The following is a 14,650-nucleotide window of genomic DNA, read 5'->3' as shown; positions in this document are numbered from 1 at the left end:
GAGAAAGCCAGCCCAGAGAGCAGAGCTCTGCTGCCCAGAGTGTTTATAAAACACGCGGCTTCAGCAGCAGCCCAGCAGCCCAGCAGCCCTCTGCCATGCAGGGTGGCCAGGAGAAAACATAGGACATACTCAACGTCCTGCTCCTTGTTACAGGCAAGAGACTGCCAGCATTGAGTTGTCTTTGACAATGCCTTCTGACCACAGTTATTAAATACTGATCAGGACTGACAGACAGGAGGATGTAAGCCCAGTGTCTGCCCATGTTTGCAGCTTGCCCGACTGCATGCTTGATAGGACACCAGCAAAATCCCTGGCCCATGGTTTTGTGGAAGTAGCTGAGATTGGACTTACCCTTGGCCAATTATCTGCTGTACAGTGTATTTCTTCGCAGGGTTCTCCTCACTCACATACTGCTCTGAAAGAAACAACATGAAAGATGCTCGTGTGAAACAGAGATACCACCTTGCAGCAGATCCAAAAGGCAGCCCCACTGTGTGGGGCTGTGAGCCCTTTGTAGTCAGCTGGTAACAACAACAACAACAACAACAATAACCACAACAGCAGAGGCAGCTCCGAAGCACAGGTGGCTCCACAAAGACTGATTTTCCACAGTCTTTTGAGGGTTTACCTTGACAGGAAACCAAATCCATGGAGGAATGCTCAGAGGAGACAAAAATCAGAAAACAACAGGCACCAATGCAAGAGTTTGTTGTCTACAAACATTAAGGAGAGCTGGTGCAACAGAGCCCTATTTTCTTGGAGAGAAACACTCCGTGTGATTCAGCAGAAGGAACAGCCACAGTGCTCTGTTGCTTCCTCTCTTCCTTTAGTAGAACTAAAGCTGACATGCATACCATGGACTGCTGTACCAACCAGGAAATACATGATACATACTGAGTTCAGCAAGGAAAAGTCGTGTTAGTGGGGACAGCTTTGGTGGCTGGTCCGTGATTTTCTTTGGAATGCTCTTCTTCCGAGTGTCTCCTTTCCCGGTGCTTGTGCTTGGCATTTCAGTGTTGGCAAAGGTGACTTCTTCAGGTTGTGGTGCTGCAGCAACACCTGCCATTGCAGAGCTCTTGAGGATCTGTGGCAAGAATTAGTTTATGTCAGAAAGGTGGCTTGCAGAGCTGCCCTGAGATCCTATTTCAAATGCAAACCCTTCGGAAGACTTGGCCACAAGTCAGGCTCTTAAACTGTCTCTTGCTGCCCACTTCACAAAGTGAATGGACGAGAAGAAAAGACTGGATTTACACGAGTTCATGGGCAGTTTTCTCTTCAATTTTCATGCATTTTCTCAACTGGGCTGTTCAGAGGGGCAACTACCCTCTAGGGCACAGTTATTGCTGTGTGTCCTGCAAGGGACACTCTGACTCAACTTGGAAGTTCAAAACCCCTTTTCCAGGTGTCAGTGGCTGGGCTGAAGCACCATGTCATGGCAGCACTCCAGCCCTCACACTCTTCAGCCATGCATGGCAAGCACTGGCTGCTCAGGAACTTGCAGCTCTGAATGACACCAAAGGCAGTTCTAACAAAAGCTGGCACTTACTGATTTCATTCCTTCAGGCTTAGCTTTGACGTTTTCCTTCTCTGCTTGCTCTTCCTTACTCTCTTGTCCAGAAACAGAGGGAGCCAGCAGAGGTTCTGTTGGTGGTGTTGTGAACCTCTCTGTAAGGAATCTCCTGACTGCATCGAGCAGAGGCCTCATGTTGTTGAGACTACCGGATTTTTCTAAAAATGGATGCTGCCCAAAGGAAAAAACAAAGAAAGAAAGGAGCCATTACTTTCCAAATGCAGTTTCCCACAGGCTCCAGCAGGATCCCTCTGGTTACCAGCAATACACATCAGGAGGACTGAGGGCACCATCTACACCTCCAACTTCATGTCCAGGACCTTGCTATCACAGGCAAACATGGCCCATAAGGCCATTATTCAATTTCTCAAGGTGTCTGCAGCAAGGAGGTTTGCCTTGCCAGTGCTCGGGAATGCCACTTGCTGTCTCGGGCCTTTTTCCATTTCAGAAAACTCAAAGGACTCCCTTAGGTTCCTCTTCTCTAAAGACTTGGGCTATTTTAGGTGTGAAAACTGATGAGGAGCATAAGCCCCTCCTCGGGAAATTCCCGTACCTCTAAGCAAGGTCAGCCCCAGGAGGATGCAGGCCTGTGTGTTGTTCTGAAGAGCACTGAGGTGGAGGTTCTCAGCACCCAGACAAGAGCAGGGACACAAGGGGCAGAGCGCTGATGGACTCAGCTCTGGCTTGCAGGGAGAGCAGTGTGTGCATTCCAGCCCTGCCCCTCCCTGTGCTGGCTGCCACCTTCCTTCCCAGCAGGGACAGCCCAGTGGCACCTTCTGCAGCTCCCTCTCTCTGCCACAAAACCTGCCAGAACCCTGGAGCACTTCTGGCCTGCTTGAATGTGCCAGGCAGCAAATGGGGCTGGGACAAGGCCCGCTCAGCTGTCCCTCCTTGGGTGGCAGAAACCTCAAAGAGTGGGGCAGGAGGGACAGCTGTTTCACCTGTAGCCACTTTACCTTCAGTAGCTGCTCGGCCGTCCATCGGCGCTTCTCATTCCGTTTCAGACAAGACTGCAGGAAGGAACGGAACACAGGCGACAGGTTTCTGCGAGTTTTCAGCTGGGGTGGCTTGTGCTTAGGCTGGGACAAAAGACACAAGGCAGCCATTAACCATCCCTCCCCGAGGGGAAGAGCTCCAGCACAGGCCAGTCCTTGCTTTCTGAGACTTGACCTGGGGCTTCTCCAGGAGCCCTGATCAACATTTGAGCTTAAGGAAGCAGAGAATTTTCAGCATTCAGACCAGTCCTGCTAATTGCCTTCATCTCTTTTTGCTGCCTTCTGCAAGGCAAATGCAATCCAAAAGAAGTCTTCCAAGAAAAGTCAGGGACCTTTTTCAGAAAGACTGGAAGACTGACATTTTCCATAATTGTTGCCTTCCTCAGGAATTAACTGTGCAGCATTTAACTTGGTTTCAGCTCTTAGTCATGGGGTTTTATCCCAGTATACCTTCCTGGCCTATTGCACACTCCTTTGGTGTAAGAACGGGTCATTTCATTTTAGGGAATTAGCATCTACAACTGCAAACTTGAAAATACATTGGCTTACTACAAGGAGCTGTGCTAGAACCTACTTTTAGAAATGTACTGGCTAATACATACTTGTGGCAGTACTAGAAGCAGTGACCTGCCCTGAAAGGCTCAGGTAAGCAGTGGGCACTGGTCCCAGTTTGAAAAGACTTCTGGCCTGCAGATCCCCTTGAAATGCTTTTCACAGTAATTCTCCAACGGGAGAATCCTGCTGCTGAAAAATTCCTGCCATTGGGAGATCCAGCTCCAAGGGAGTTCAAAGAGCACAGGAGGAATTCAAGCATTGTGGGAGGCCAAAACGGCCCATTTCTGCACTGGCACATGTCGCTTCTCCTGTGAGCAGATGTGCTCCAGGACACTTTTAGACGTGGGCCTTGGTGGGACTAGTTCAAGCTGATGTGAGTGGGAGAAAGATATGGCTCAGGGGAGAAAGGCAGGGCTCTCTGACAGTATTTGCACCTTACCCGTGTAGGACCATCCACCATTTCTAGTGCTGTGATCCCAAGGGCCCAGATGTCCACTCTGGCATCATATTTGTCTCCTGCCAACATTTCTGGTGCCATATAGAACGGAGTCCCAATGAAAGACCTCCGTTTCGTCTCCCAGGGCTTCAGCCAAGCACATAAGCCAAAATCAACTGCAGACAAAAACAAGGACTGTTAAAACCAGCTTGAATTATGAAAGCAAGCACAAAGATTCCCCACTCTCAGTCTGAGAGCACAGTGTTGAATCTAGCTGGAAGAGTGGCTGTGCTCTGTTTCCTCTGGAAGGGACATACCCAAACCAAAGGCACTCTTGACAGCCTCATCCTCTCTAGAGCTCTCTGCACATTGCAACTCTGCTCTCAGCTTACAGCAGTGGGCTGGGCACTCCCACCAGCACCACTTTTGGGGAACTGGCAGGCACTCAAAGGCAACCCCAGACCCTGCCTCCCAGGAACGCTGTGCCTGACCAAGAACACCTACTCAATTTCACAGATCCATCCATTCCTAGAAGAATATTGTCACTTTTGATGTCTCTGTGAATCACTCGATTTGAATGAAGGAAGTCCAGGGCTTTCAGGCACTGAGATTAAACACAGAAATGAGAGAAAAAAATTAATTAGGCTGATTTTTTCCAACAATAAAGGAAATGGCTCTAAAAGATCAAATTTCCAGGTGACACAACAATTGCAGACATACCTCAAGTGGCAAAGTTTGGAATAATAAATAAAATAAAATGAAATTAAACTAGAAAGGAAAGTACAACAACATTATAGGAGTATAATAACAGAGTACAAGAAATGCAGTGAGACTGGCAGGCCGTTCACTTGGATGCTCTTTTCTTCTCCACATCATAACAGCAATGCAGAAACAAAGCTCTGAACAGGAAATCACACCTGCTCTTACCACCTTTTGCAAAGAACCATCCTGTCCAAGCTGTCAGAAGCAAGGGCAGCATCCCTTACCTCCCGACTGATGGAGGCTATCATCTCTTCCTCAAGAGCTTGAATGGAAACCACAGCACCTAAGGGGAATCCCTCCACATATTCCATCACCAGCCAGAGTTCTTCATTGAAAAGGTAGCTGAAAGAAGAAACCCACAGCATGGAGATGAATGGGCCCAGCTAAATGACCTTATGGGAAAGACTGCAGTTGAGTTTTCTTGCCAGGTCACTTGTAAATGAAGAGAGAATCTGAGCAGGCTAAATGAGAAAGGCTCATCTGTGAAAAAGGAGATGTCCTAGATGGCAAGCAAGGCAAAAATGTAGTTTAGTGACAGCAGAGAGAAATCTGGAACCAGGACATTGCCATCAGCTGCTTCATCATCTTAACTCCTCCCTTCCAGCCTGAACTCCAGGAAGCAGGCAACACAGACTTCTCCACGGGAGGAGAGTGTGCACCACTGAGGGCAGATGTTGGTCAACCCCTTGGAAAGCATTGCATAAAGTGCATTCAGAAACAGGGAAAACCATTTAAAACCTGGCACATTGTGTGGTTGTGCAAACAAGAGCCTAGTCTTCCTGGCATCCACAGCAACAGAAAGTAGAGGGAAAACCCCAAGGGCAATAATTTCTAGGAGGGTTTATCAGCACATATCATTAAGGCACAGAAAAGATGGTCAGTTTGAAAAAACCAGACCCCAAAAGAACAGGGAGTAGTGAACTGAAGGGCTGTGGCTTTAGGAAGACATGGCAGATGGAGGTTTTGGAAGACACGCTTCAAACTACCTATACCAGAAAAGGCCAAGGCAGACACAAGGCACATGTGAACCTCGATGTGATAATCCCAGAACCACTCACCTGTCTATATAGCGAATGATATTGGGATGCCTCATGCTACTCAAGAGTGAAACCTCAGTTAAAATTATCTCTCTTGCGTACTTTCTCTTGGAAAGACACATCATCTTGATGGCCACCTAAAAGGAGATTAAAAGCCACAGACTTGAGAAGTCTGTTGCACAGGACCACAACACACATGGAGCAGGTGTCTTTGGAATGATGGAGCCAGGCTGGGCCAAACTGCCTGGGATTAGACACCAGAGCTTCTTAACTGACAGGACAAGAGGCGATTCCTCCACTCGCCCTTGTGTGCCAGTTACAGGACACATGGCTATAGACATTTTGCCTTGTAAACTCTGGACAAATGGTCTCCAAACAATCAATCCATAATGGAGGAAATCCCGTCCTAAAAGGTCATGGAAGTTTCACAAAAAAAAATACAATCCCAGAACTTTGTAACATGTTGAAGTTGGATTTTGCTACTCTAAGGAATGTTTTTAACCCAGTTCCTATTTGCAGTTCTTTTCTGGGTTTAAAAAGGAATAACCCATTCTAGGGTATTTTATGGGTGTGGCCGGGGTTATGAGCAGCGCTCAGGGCCTTTAGATCCCTTGCAGACTCCTGTGTAAGTGCACTTCCCAAGTGCAGCACTGCAGCTGGGTAAGGAGCCACCAAGTAGCTGATGCATTAGCATAGTCAGTAAATAAGTCTGAGCAAAGGTGTCCTTCTCTGAAAGATACCCCTGCCTTCCTTGCCTTCTTTTGGGGACTTAATAAGGACAAGGTCTGTCCAAACCGTGTGTTGCAGGCTGACACTTGTCTGCCCTCAGAGGAACAGTCTCTGCAGCAAAGATCTCGTGGCCACCCAGAGCTGTGGCCACAGCTCCCAGCGGAGGGGAAAGCACTCGAGAGCTGCACAATCTGCCGGGGGTGCTGGCCCTTACCTGTCCTCCTGTGGCAATGTCAACTCCTCGGAAAACTGTTCCACAAGACCTAGAAACAGAGCAGCAGCCAAGAAAGGAGAAGGTGTTTAGGCCCTGGGTGAGAAAGCCAGCCCAGAGAGCAGAGCTCTGCTGCCCAGAGTGTTTATAAAACACTCGGCTTCAGCAGCAGCCCAGCAGCCCAGCAGCCCTCTGCCATGCAGGGTGGCCAGGAGAAAACATAGGACATACTCAATGTCCTGCTCCTTGTTACAGGCAAGAGACTGCCAGCATTGAGTTGTCTTTGACAATGCCTTCTGACCACAGTTATTAAATACTGATCAGGACTGACAGACAGGAGGATGTAAGCCCAGTGTCTGCCCATGTTTGCAGCTTGCCCGACTGCATGCTTGATAGGACACCAGCAAAATCCCTGGCCCATGGTTTTGTGGAAGTAGCTGAGATTGGACTTACCCTTGGCCAATTATCTGCTGTAAAGTGTATTTCTTCGTAGGGTTCCCCTCACTCACAATGCCCTCTGAAAGAAACAACATGAAAGATGCTCATGTGAAACAGAGATACCACCTTGCAGCAGATCCGAAAGGCAGCCCCACTGTGCGGGGCTGTGAGCCCTTTGTAGTCAGCTGGTAACAACAACAACAACAACAACAACAACAATAACCACAACAGCAGAGGCAGCTCCGAAGCACAGGTGGCTCCACAAAGACTGATTTTCCACAGTCTTTTGAGGGTTTACCTTGACAGGAAACTAAGCACATGGAGAAATGCTCAGAGGAGACAGAAATCAGAAAAGAACAGGCACCAATGAAAGAATTTGTTGTCTACAAACATTAAGGAGAGCTGGTGCAACAGAGCCCTTATTTTCTTGGAGAGAAACACTTCGTGTGATTCGGCCAAAGGTTTAGCAGTTTTGAATGCACTAAGTTAAGTGCATTAAAGATTAAATTTTGACAATTAAATTGAGGTTTGGAATCTACTGTTGTGAACAAGTGCCATTTTCAGAACAGAAAGAATATTATCAGGTGTTTACAGGAGAGGATGGAATCTGCCCAACCTTTCAGCAGTTTGCCAAAAAAAAGGCCTTTATGTTGTTCAAGAGCAGCATCTCAAGTTCTAATCCCTGAGAATGGGGCTTTAAGAACTTGGACCCTCATCACTGATCAGCAGGCTGAGTTCTGAAGAGGACCTTGCCTGTGCCATTTGAAGAACCACACTGCTTGTCTTCAACCTTAGAGATTTCGGCAAAGTCTCTGTACTGCGAGGAGTCAGGAGTCTAAAGAGAATTTAGGAACCCTAATATTCTCTTGGGTTTAGCCCTCTGCACACAGGAGTTCACTAGGTCATTCACTAGGTCAAAGCCTTCTGCTCAACCAGAAACCATCTCTGCCTTTGCCTGGAGCGTAGATGGAAGCTCAGGAAAACTGAATCCAGCCCCAGCTGCCCTCAGAGGCAGAAGGAACAGCCACAGTGCTCTGTTGCTTCCTCTCTTCCTTTAGTAGAACTAAAGCTGACATGCATACCATGGACTGCTGTACCAGCCAGGAAATACATGATACGTACTGAGGTCATCAAGGTAAAGTTGTGTTAGTGGGGACAGCGTTGGCGGCTGGTGCGGGATTTTCTTTGGAATCCTTTTCTTCGGAATGCTTTTCTTCCGAGTGTCTCCTTTCCCGGTGCTTGTGCTTGGCATTTCAGTGTTGGCAAAGGTGACTTTTTTAGGTTGTGGTTCTGCAGCAGCAACAGGCCTCTTGAGGATCTGTGGCAAGAATTAGTTTATGTCAGAAAGGTGGCTTGCAGAGCTGCCCTGAGATCCTATTTCAAATGCAAACCCTTCGGAAGACTTGGCCACAAGTCAGGCTCTTAAACTGTCTCTTGCTGCCCACTTCACAAAGTGAATGGACGAGAAGAAAAGACTGGATTTACACGAGTTCATGGGCAGTTTCCTCTTCAATTTTCATGCATTTTCTCAACTAGGTCGTGCAGAGGGGCAACTACCCTCTAGGGCACAGTTATTGCTGTGTGTCCTGCAAGGGACACTCTGACTCAACTTGGAAGTTCAAAACCCCTTTTCCAGGTGTCAGTGGCTGGGCTGAAGCACCATGTCATGGCAGGGCTAGAGCCCTCACAATCTTCAGTCCCAAAGAGCAAGCGCTGTCTGCTCAGGAACTTGCAGCTCTGAATGACACCAAAGGCAGTGCTAACCAAAGCTGGCACTTACTGGTTTTATCTCTTCAGGCTTTACTTTTCCAACAGCCACAGGTTCCTTCTCCACTTCTTTCTCTTCAACCTCCTGTCCAGAATCAGAGGGGGCCAGAAGAGGTTCTGGTGCTGCTGTTGTGTCCTGGGGAGAGTCAGTAGAGTCAGGGACAGTCACCATTCTGTCCCTTGCAAGGTTGGATAGTTACACACAATAACAAAAGGGTCATTTCACAAAAGGCCACTTTCTTGTTCAGTTTGCTTAGATTTTCTCAATTAGGCTATTCAGACGGGCAGGTAACCCCAGGGCACAGTTATTGCTATGTGTCCTGCCAGGGACACTGGCTCAACTTGGAAGTTCAAAACCCCTTTTCCAGGTGTCAGTGGCTGGGCTGAAGCACCATGTGATGAAAGGACTCCAGCCCTCACACTCTTCAGCCATGAAGAGCAAGCTTGCTCTCATCACAAGTTCTAAATTACACCAAAGACAATGCTAATGTAGTCTGGCACTTACTGATTTAATTTCTTCAGGCTCTGCAGCTCCAACAACAGCCACGGGTTCATCGTCCACTTGCTCTTCTTTACCCTCTTGTCCAGAAAGACAGGGAGCCAGCAGAGGTTCTGGTGCTGCTGTTGTGCCCTGGGGAAAGTCAGTAGTGTCAGGGACAGTCACCGTTCTGTCCCTTGCAAGGTTGGATAGTTACACACAATAACAAAAGGGTCATTTGACACAAGGCCACTTTCTTGTTCATTTTTCATGGTTTTCTGAAATAGGCCCTGTGGAGGGGCAGGTACATCCAAGGGACAGTTTCTCCTGTCTCCGAGGAATCCTGCACGGCAATCTAAAGACTAAACAGGAAGGGTCAAAATCCCTTTTCCAGGTGTCAGTGGCTGGGTAGAAGCACAGTGTCATGGAAGGACTCCAGCCCTCGCACAGTCTTCAGCCATGAAAAGCAAGCTTGCTCTCATCACAAGTTCTAAATTACACCAAAGGCAATGCTAATGTACTCTGGCACTTACTGATTTAATTTCTTCAGGCTCTGTGGCTCCAACAACAGCCACGGGTTCATTATCCACTTGCTCTTCTTTACCCTCTTGTCCGGAAAGAGAGGGAGCCAGCAGAGGTTCTGGTGTCACGTTTGTGCCCTGGGGAGAGTCAGAAGATTCAGGGACAGTCACCATTCTGTCCCTTGCAAGGTTGGATAGTTAACACGCAATAACAAAAGGGTCATTTCACACAAGGGCCTGGCCAATTTCTTGTTCATGGATTTTTCTGAAATAGGCCCTGTGGAGGGGCAGGTACATCCAGGGGACAGTTTCTCCTGTCTCTGAGGAATCCTGCACAGCAATCTAAAGACTGAACAGGAAGGGTCAAAATCCCCTTTCCCAGGTGTCAGTGGCTGGGTAGAAGCACAGTGTCATGGAAGGACTCCAGCCCTCACACTCTTCAGCCAGGAAAAGCAAGCTCGCTCTGATCACAAGTTCTAAGTTACACCAAAGACAATGCTAATGTAGTCTGGCACTTACTGATTTAATTTCTTCAGGCTCTGCAGCTCCAACAACAGCCACGGGTTCATCGTCCACTTGCTCTTCTTTACCCTCTTGTCCAGAAAGACAGGGAGCCAGCAGAGGTTCTGGTACTGCTGTTGTGCCCTGGGGACAGTCAGTAGTGTCAGGGACAGTCACCGTTCTGTCCCTTGCAAGGTTGGATAGTTACACACAATAACAAAAGGGTCATTTCACACAAGGGCCTGGCCTGGACAATTTCTTGGGCTGAAGCACCATGTCATGGCAGCACTCCAGCCCTCACACTCTTCAGCCATGCATGGCAAGCACTGGCTGCTCAGGAACTTGCAGCTCTGAATGACACCAAAGGCAGTGCTAACCAAAACTGGCACTTACTGATTTCATTCCTTCAGGCTTTGCTCTGATGTTTTCCTTCTCTGCTTGCTCTTCCTTACTCTCTTGTCCAGAAACAGAGGGAGCCAGCAGAGGTTCTGTTGATGGTGTTGTGAACCTCTCTGTAAGGAATCTCCTGGCTGCATCGAGCAGAGGACTGTTGTTGGTGAGACTATCAGATTTTTCTAAAACTGGATGCTGCCCAAAGAAAAAAGCAAAGAAAGGAGCCATTACTTTCCAAATGCAGTTTCCCACAGGCTACAGCGGGATTCCTCTGGTTACCAGCAATACACATCAGGAGGACTGAGGGCACTATCTACACCTCCAACTTCATGTCCAGGACCTTGCTATCACAGGCAAACATGGCCCATAAGGCCCTTAATCAATTTCTCAAGGTGTCTGCAGCAAGGAGGTTTGCCTTGCCAGTGCTCAGGAATGCCACTTGCTGTCTCGGGCCTTTTCCATTTCAGAAAACTCAAAGGACTCCCTTAGGTTCCTCTTCTCTAAAGACTTGGGCTATTTTAGGTGTGAAAACTGATGAGGAGCATAAGCCCCTCCTCGGGAAATTCCCGTACCTTTAAGCAAGGTCAATCCCAGGAGGATGCAGGCCTGTGTATTGTTCTGAAGAGCACTGAGGTGGAGGTTCTCAGCACCCAGACAAGAGCAGGGACACAAGGGGCAGAGCGCTGATGGACTCAGCTCTGGCTTGCAGGGAGAGCAGTGTGTGCATTCCACCCCTGCCCCTCCCTGTGCTGGCTGCCACCTTCCTTCCCAGCAGGGACAGCCCAGTGGCACCTTCTGCAGCTCCCTCTGTCTGCCACAAAACCTGCCAGAACCCTGGAGCACTTCTGGCCTGCTTGAATGTGCCAGGCAGCAAATGGGGCTGGGACAAGGCCCGCTCAGCTGTCCCTCCTTGGGTGGCAGAAACCTCAAAGAGTGGGGCAGGAGGGACAAGCTGGGCCCCCTCTGAGGCTCACAGTGAGCTCCCCACAGCCCCTTCCTTCTCCCAGGCCATTAATACTCTGACCACTTGGCTGGGACTGCTTCCTTGGGTCCCCCTCCACCAACACCATTTCAGCCTCTGGACCTGCTATTATTCTGCTCCAGCTCTTTTTGCCACCAGGTACAACCAAGTGTCCTCCCAAAGTACAAGCCAGGGCCACAGACAGGACCGGATGGTGGAACAACTTTCCTTGGAGGAAAGGCCAAGACAGATGGCACTGGAGAAGAGAAGGTCCCAGGGAGAGCTTATTGTGGCCTTTCAATCCTTCAAGGGGACATATTTTTTCAAAGGGCCTGTTGCAATGGGACAAAGGGTCATGGTTTTCAAGTGGAAGACGATAGATTCTGGTTACATCTAAGGAAGTCATTGTTTAGAATGAGGGTGCTGAAACACTGGCACAGGAAGTGGATGCCCCACCCCTGGTCAGGTGGGACAGGGCTCTGAGCAACCCGGTCTAGTTGAAGATGTCCCTGCTCGTTGCAGGGGGGTTGGACTAGATGCCACTTAAAGGTCCCTTCCAAGCCAAACTATTCTGTGATGCTACTTAGTTGTCATTTGAAAAGCACCAAGACTGGGGATTAGTAGGAGAGGAGGCCTCCTGATGCCTCTGAGTTTAGCTGATGACAAAGCCCATCCCTGGAGAGGTGTTTCACCTGCAGCCACTTTGTCTGCAGAAGCTGCCTGGTAGGCCATTGGGGCCTCACATTCCCATACAGGTAAGACTGCAGGATGGATCGGAACATAGACGGCGGATTTCTGGGAGTCTCCAGCTGGGGTGGCACGTCCTTAGGATTGGGACAAAGGAAACACAAGACAGCCATTAACATGCACTTGGTCCTACGGGCCTCAGTTCTACAGTGCGTATGTGCCAGGCCAATTTAACTCTCTATCAAATAAGGGGAGTTGAAGCCCCTCCACAGTCCCAGCTGCCTCTCAGTTGCAGGGCATTACATCCCATTGTCCCAAATTTGCTCGCTTTACCAACTAGTTAGACAGTGCTGCATATTGCTCTGACTTAGATGTCCCACCACGGCTAAAAGCAGCAAACAGTCTTCTGCCTGCAAACCCAGACCTTCCTCTGTTTAAAAGCTCTTGAACAGAAAATGAGAAAACGGCCAGGGATGCCTTGGCTGCTGCTGCTGCTGCTGCTGCAAAGGCACTGACATGGACTTTCTTTCATGGACTTGCTTTCAGCCTCTCAGGCTGGCACTCTGTTGTAACAGGCCAAGCTCACAGCTCGCTCCATGATTCTTAAAACTAGGAACGTCAAAGCTTCCTTTTCCACTCACAGAAGGACGGGCTGCTCTCTGTCTACCTCCATATCCACTGGTGATTCCTCCGTCTGCAATGGGCAAGGCAAAATGAAGCAGATGCTGTCAGAAAACTGCCTCTTGTGGGGAATCCCATCACACAAGGCAACCCAAATAAAGAGCATTTTTCTTTCACAACATCTCTCCAGGAGCAACAGTTCTTTTGCACAGCAAGCAAGAGAAGAGGACAAAACCCCACATTCATCTTCTTCTACAGTTTCCTGTCTATTTTTTATGCTGTTTTCCCAGGAAATAAAACAAATAGAAACTCCATCAAGCAAATGTAAATTGTCCATTAACAGTCAATGCTTCTGTTCTGCCCAAGAGCTAAAGCAGCTTTAGTTGAAGAGCTAAAGAAGTTTCCTCTTCTTTTTTTTTCTCCTTTTTCTGTTCTGTTAGCTTTTGGTTTTTCTTTTAATAAATGGCAAGCATCAGTTCTCTTTAGCTTGCTGAAAATGGTTCCCCAGAAAAACTGTCCCAAAATCCCCTCTAGCCATTCTGTCATAGCACACGAACAGCTCCTGGGTTCAGGAGCCTGCACTGTTTGCAAGTTGGCATTTTATTTCAAAAGTCATTGGTGTGATCAAATCCTTTAATTATGGAATTTAACAAACAGGATGCTTTCCCCTCAGTTCTGGAGATAACTGAACAGTTTTGAGAACTTCTGAGAAGCTCTCCCAAGCCTGCATTTTGGAAGTTGTACTGGTAGAACCAGCAAAGTGAGGAAATTACAGACTCCACAGGCTATCCAGTGGAGGGCACAGAACCTCCTCAAGTTCCATTCCAAATGCTGTCCACACACAGACCCCTCCTTTTCAGACAAAGCTGTTGACAGGAGTTCTACCAAACTAAGGGCATCTTAAGGGCAGTTTTGTTTCTAAATCATCTCAGTGCCTAAGGAAGAGCATAAAGAACGCAGCCATGCCAAAGCCAGGTATGCTGCCCCCATGAACAAACACTACTCACCTCTCGGGACATCCATCACCTGGCAGGGCCTGTCTGGAGAAAAATATAAATTTGATGAAAGGAGCACAAAATCATGAACTGCAGCACAGATTTGCCGAAACATGTCAGCAAAGCTGTGCTGCAGTCCAAGGGGCACAGCCCCTTGGGGGAGGGGAAAGAAAACCGTTCGCTGGTTTGCAGGGTCTCCACTGAGAGCTCCTCGATCTGAAAAATCCTCTTCGATGCCCGTTCGCAACTCTCCGCTGAGAAATCCTCAATCCGAAGACTCCTCTGCGATGAGCACGCGACGAACTGCACCGCAAGCCGAGGCCCTTGGTGCCTGAATGAGAGCGTTCCACGGACACTGCAGTGGCCACCCAGCACTTCAGTGACATCACAGCGACAGTGGGGCAACAGTCCTGTGACATCACGGAACCAGCCGTTCAAGGTTCCCCACGCTGCAATGGTTTTGGGTGGCTTCTTGACCCCTGGAATGTTGAATCTTGCTCTCCTGCTGGAGCCTGACCTCCCTTTCTCGCAGTGACTTGTCAGCTTACCTCCCGATGTAAAGCTCACCTTTCTGCCTAAAACTCATCTGGAAATCAACTCTGCTCTTCCATGGAATAATGGAATAATAAGTTTTGAATCTCTGTCTGTGTGGAGGCCTTTGACTGGTCACCCACAGCCCTCAGCACTGTGAATAAAGTGACGCCTTGCTTTTTAACAGTAGCATTGCAGGGTTTGAGAGTTCTATTATCCCGAGGATTTCAGAGGTATTTGACAACTCCAGGAAGAGAGAGATTCCTTCCCGGCAGCCCTCACGGCACAGCCCTCGCTGCACCAAGCTGGGCTTCTCCCCTTTTACCGTGGAGAGGCTTGGAGGACATTCAGAACAGCTGTGATTGCCTGACATGGACAGCATTTGTTGTCAATCCCTCAGGGACACGTCCATGTTCCACACGTGGCAGGGAGCCCTTGGAGCAGCTGTCAGAGTGGGGGTGC

The 14,650-nt window shown here is 48.7% G+C and overlaps 1 protein-coding gene across 1 annotated transcript in view; it reads right to left on the bottom strand.

The window, feature by feature from the left end:
• The window catches only part of LOC127470375 (uncharacterized), a 181,219-nt gene that overhangs the window by 113,517 nt on the left and 53,052 nt on the right, over positions 1 to 14,650 (bottom strand). Inside the window, exon 29 of the mRNA XM_051785824.1 lies at positions 3,560 to 3,732. Within this exon, the coding sequence (XP_051641784.1) occupies positions 3,560 to 3,732 (173 nt within the window). The remainder of the gene's footprint in view (positions 1 to 3,559; positions 3,733 to 14,650) is intronic.

Source organism: Manacus candei, unplaced genomic scaffold (assembly GCF_025592945.1).
Source record: "Manacus candei isolate 608988 ecotype Guabito, Panama unplaced genomic scaffold, ASM2559294v1 h1tg000003l, whole genome shotgun sequence".
Lineage (NCBI taxonomy): Eukaryota > Metazoa > Chordata > Aves > Passeriformes > Pipridae > Manacus > Manacus candei.
This window is presented reverse-complemented; position numbering and strand designations above follow the sequence as displayed.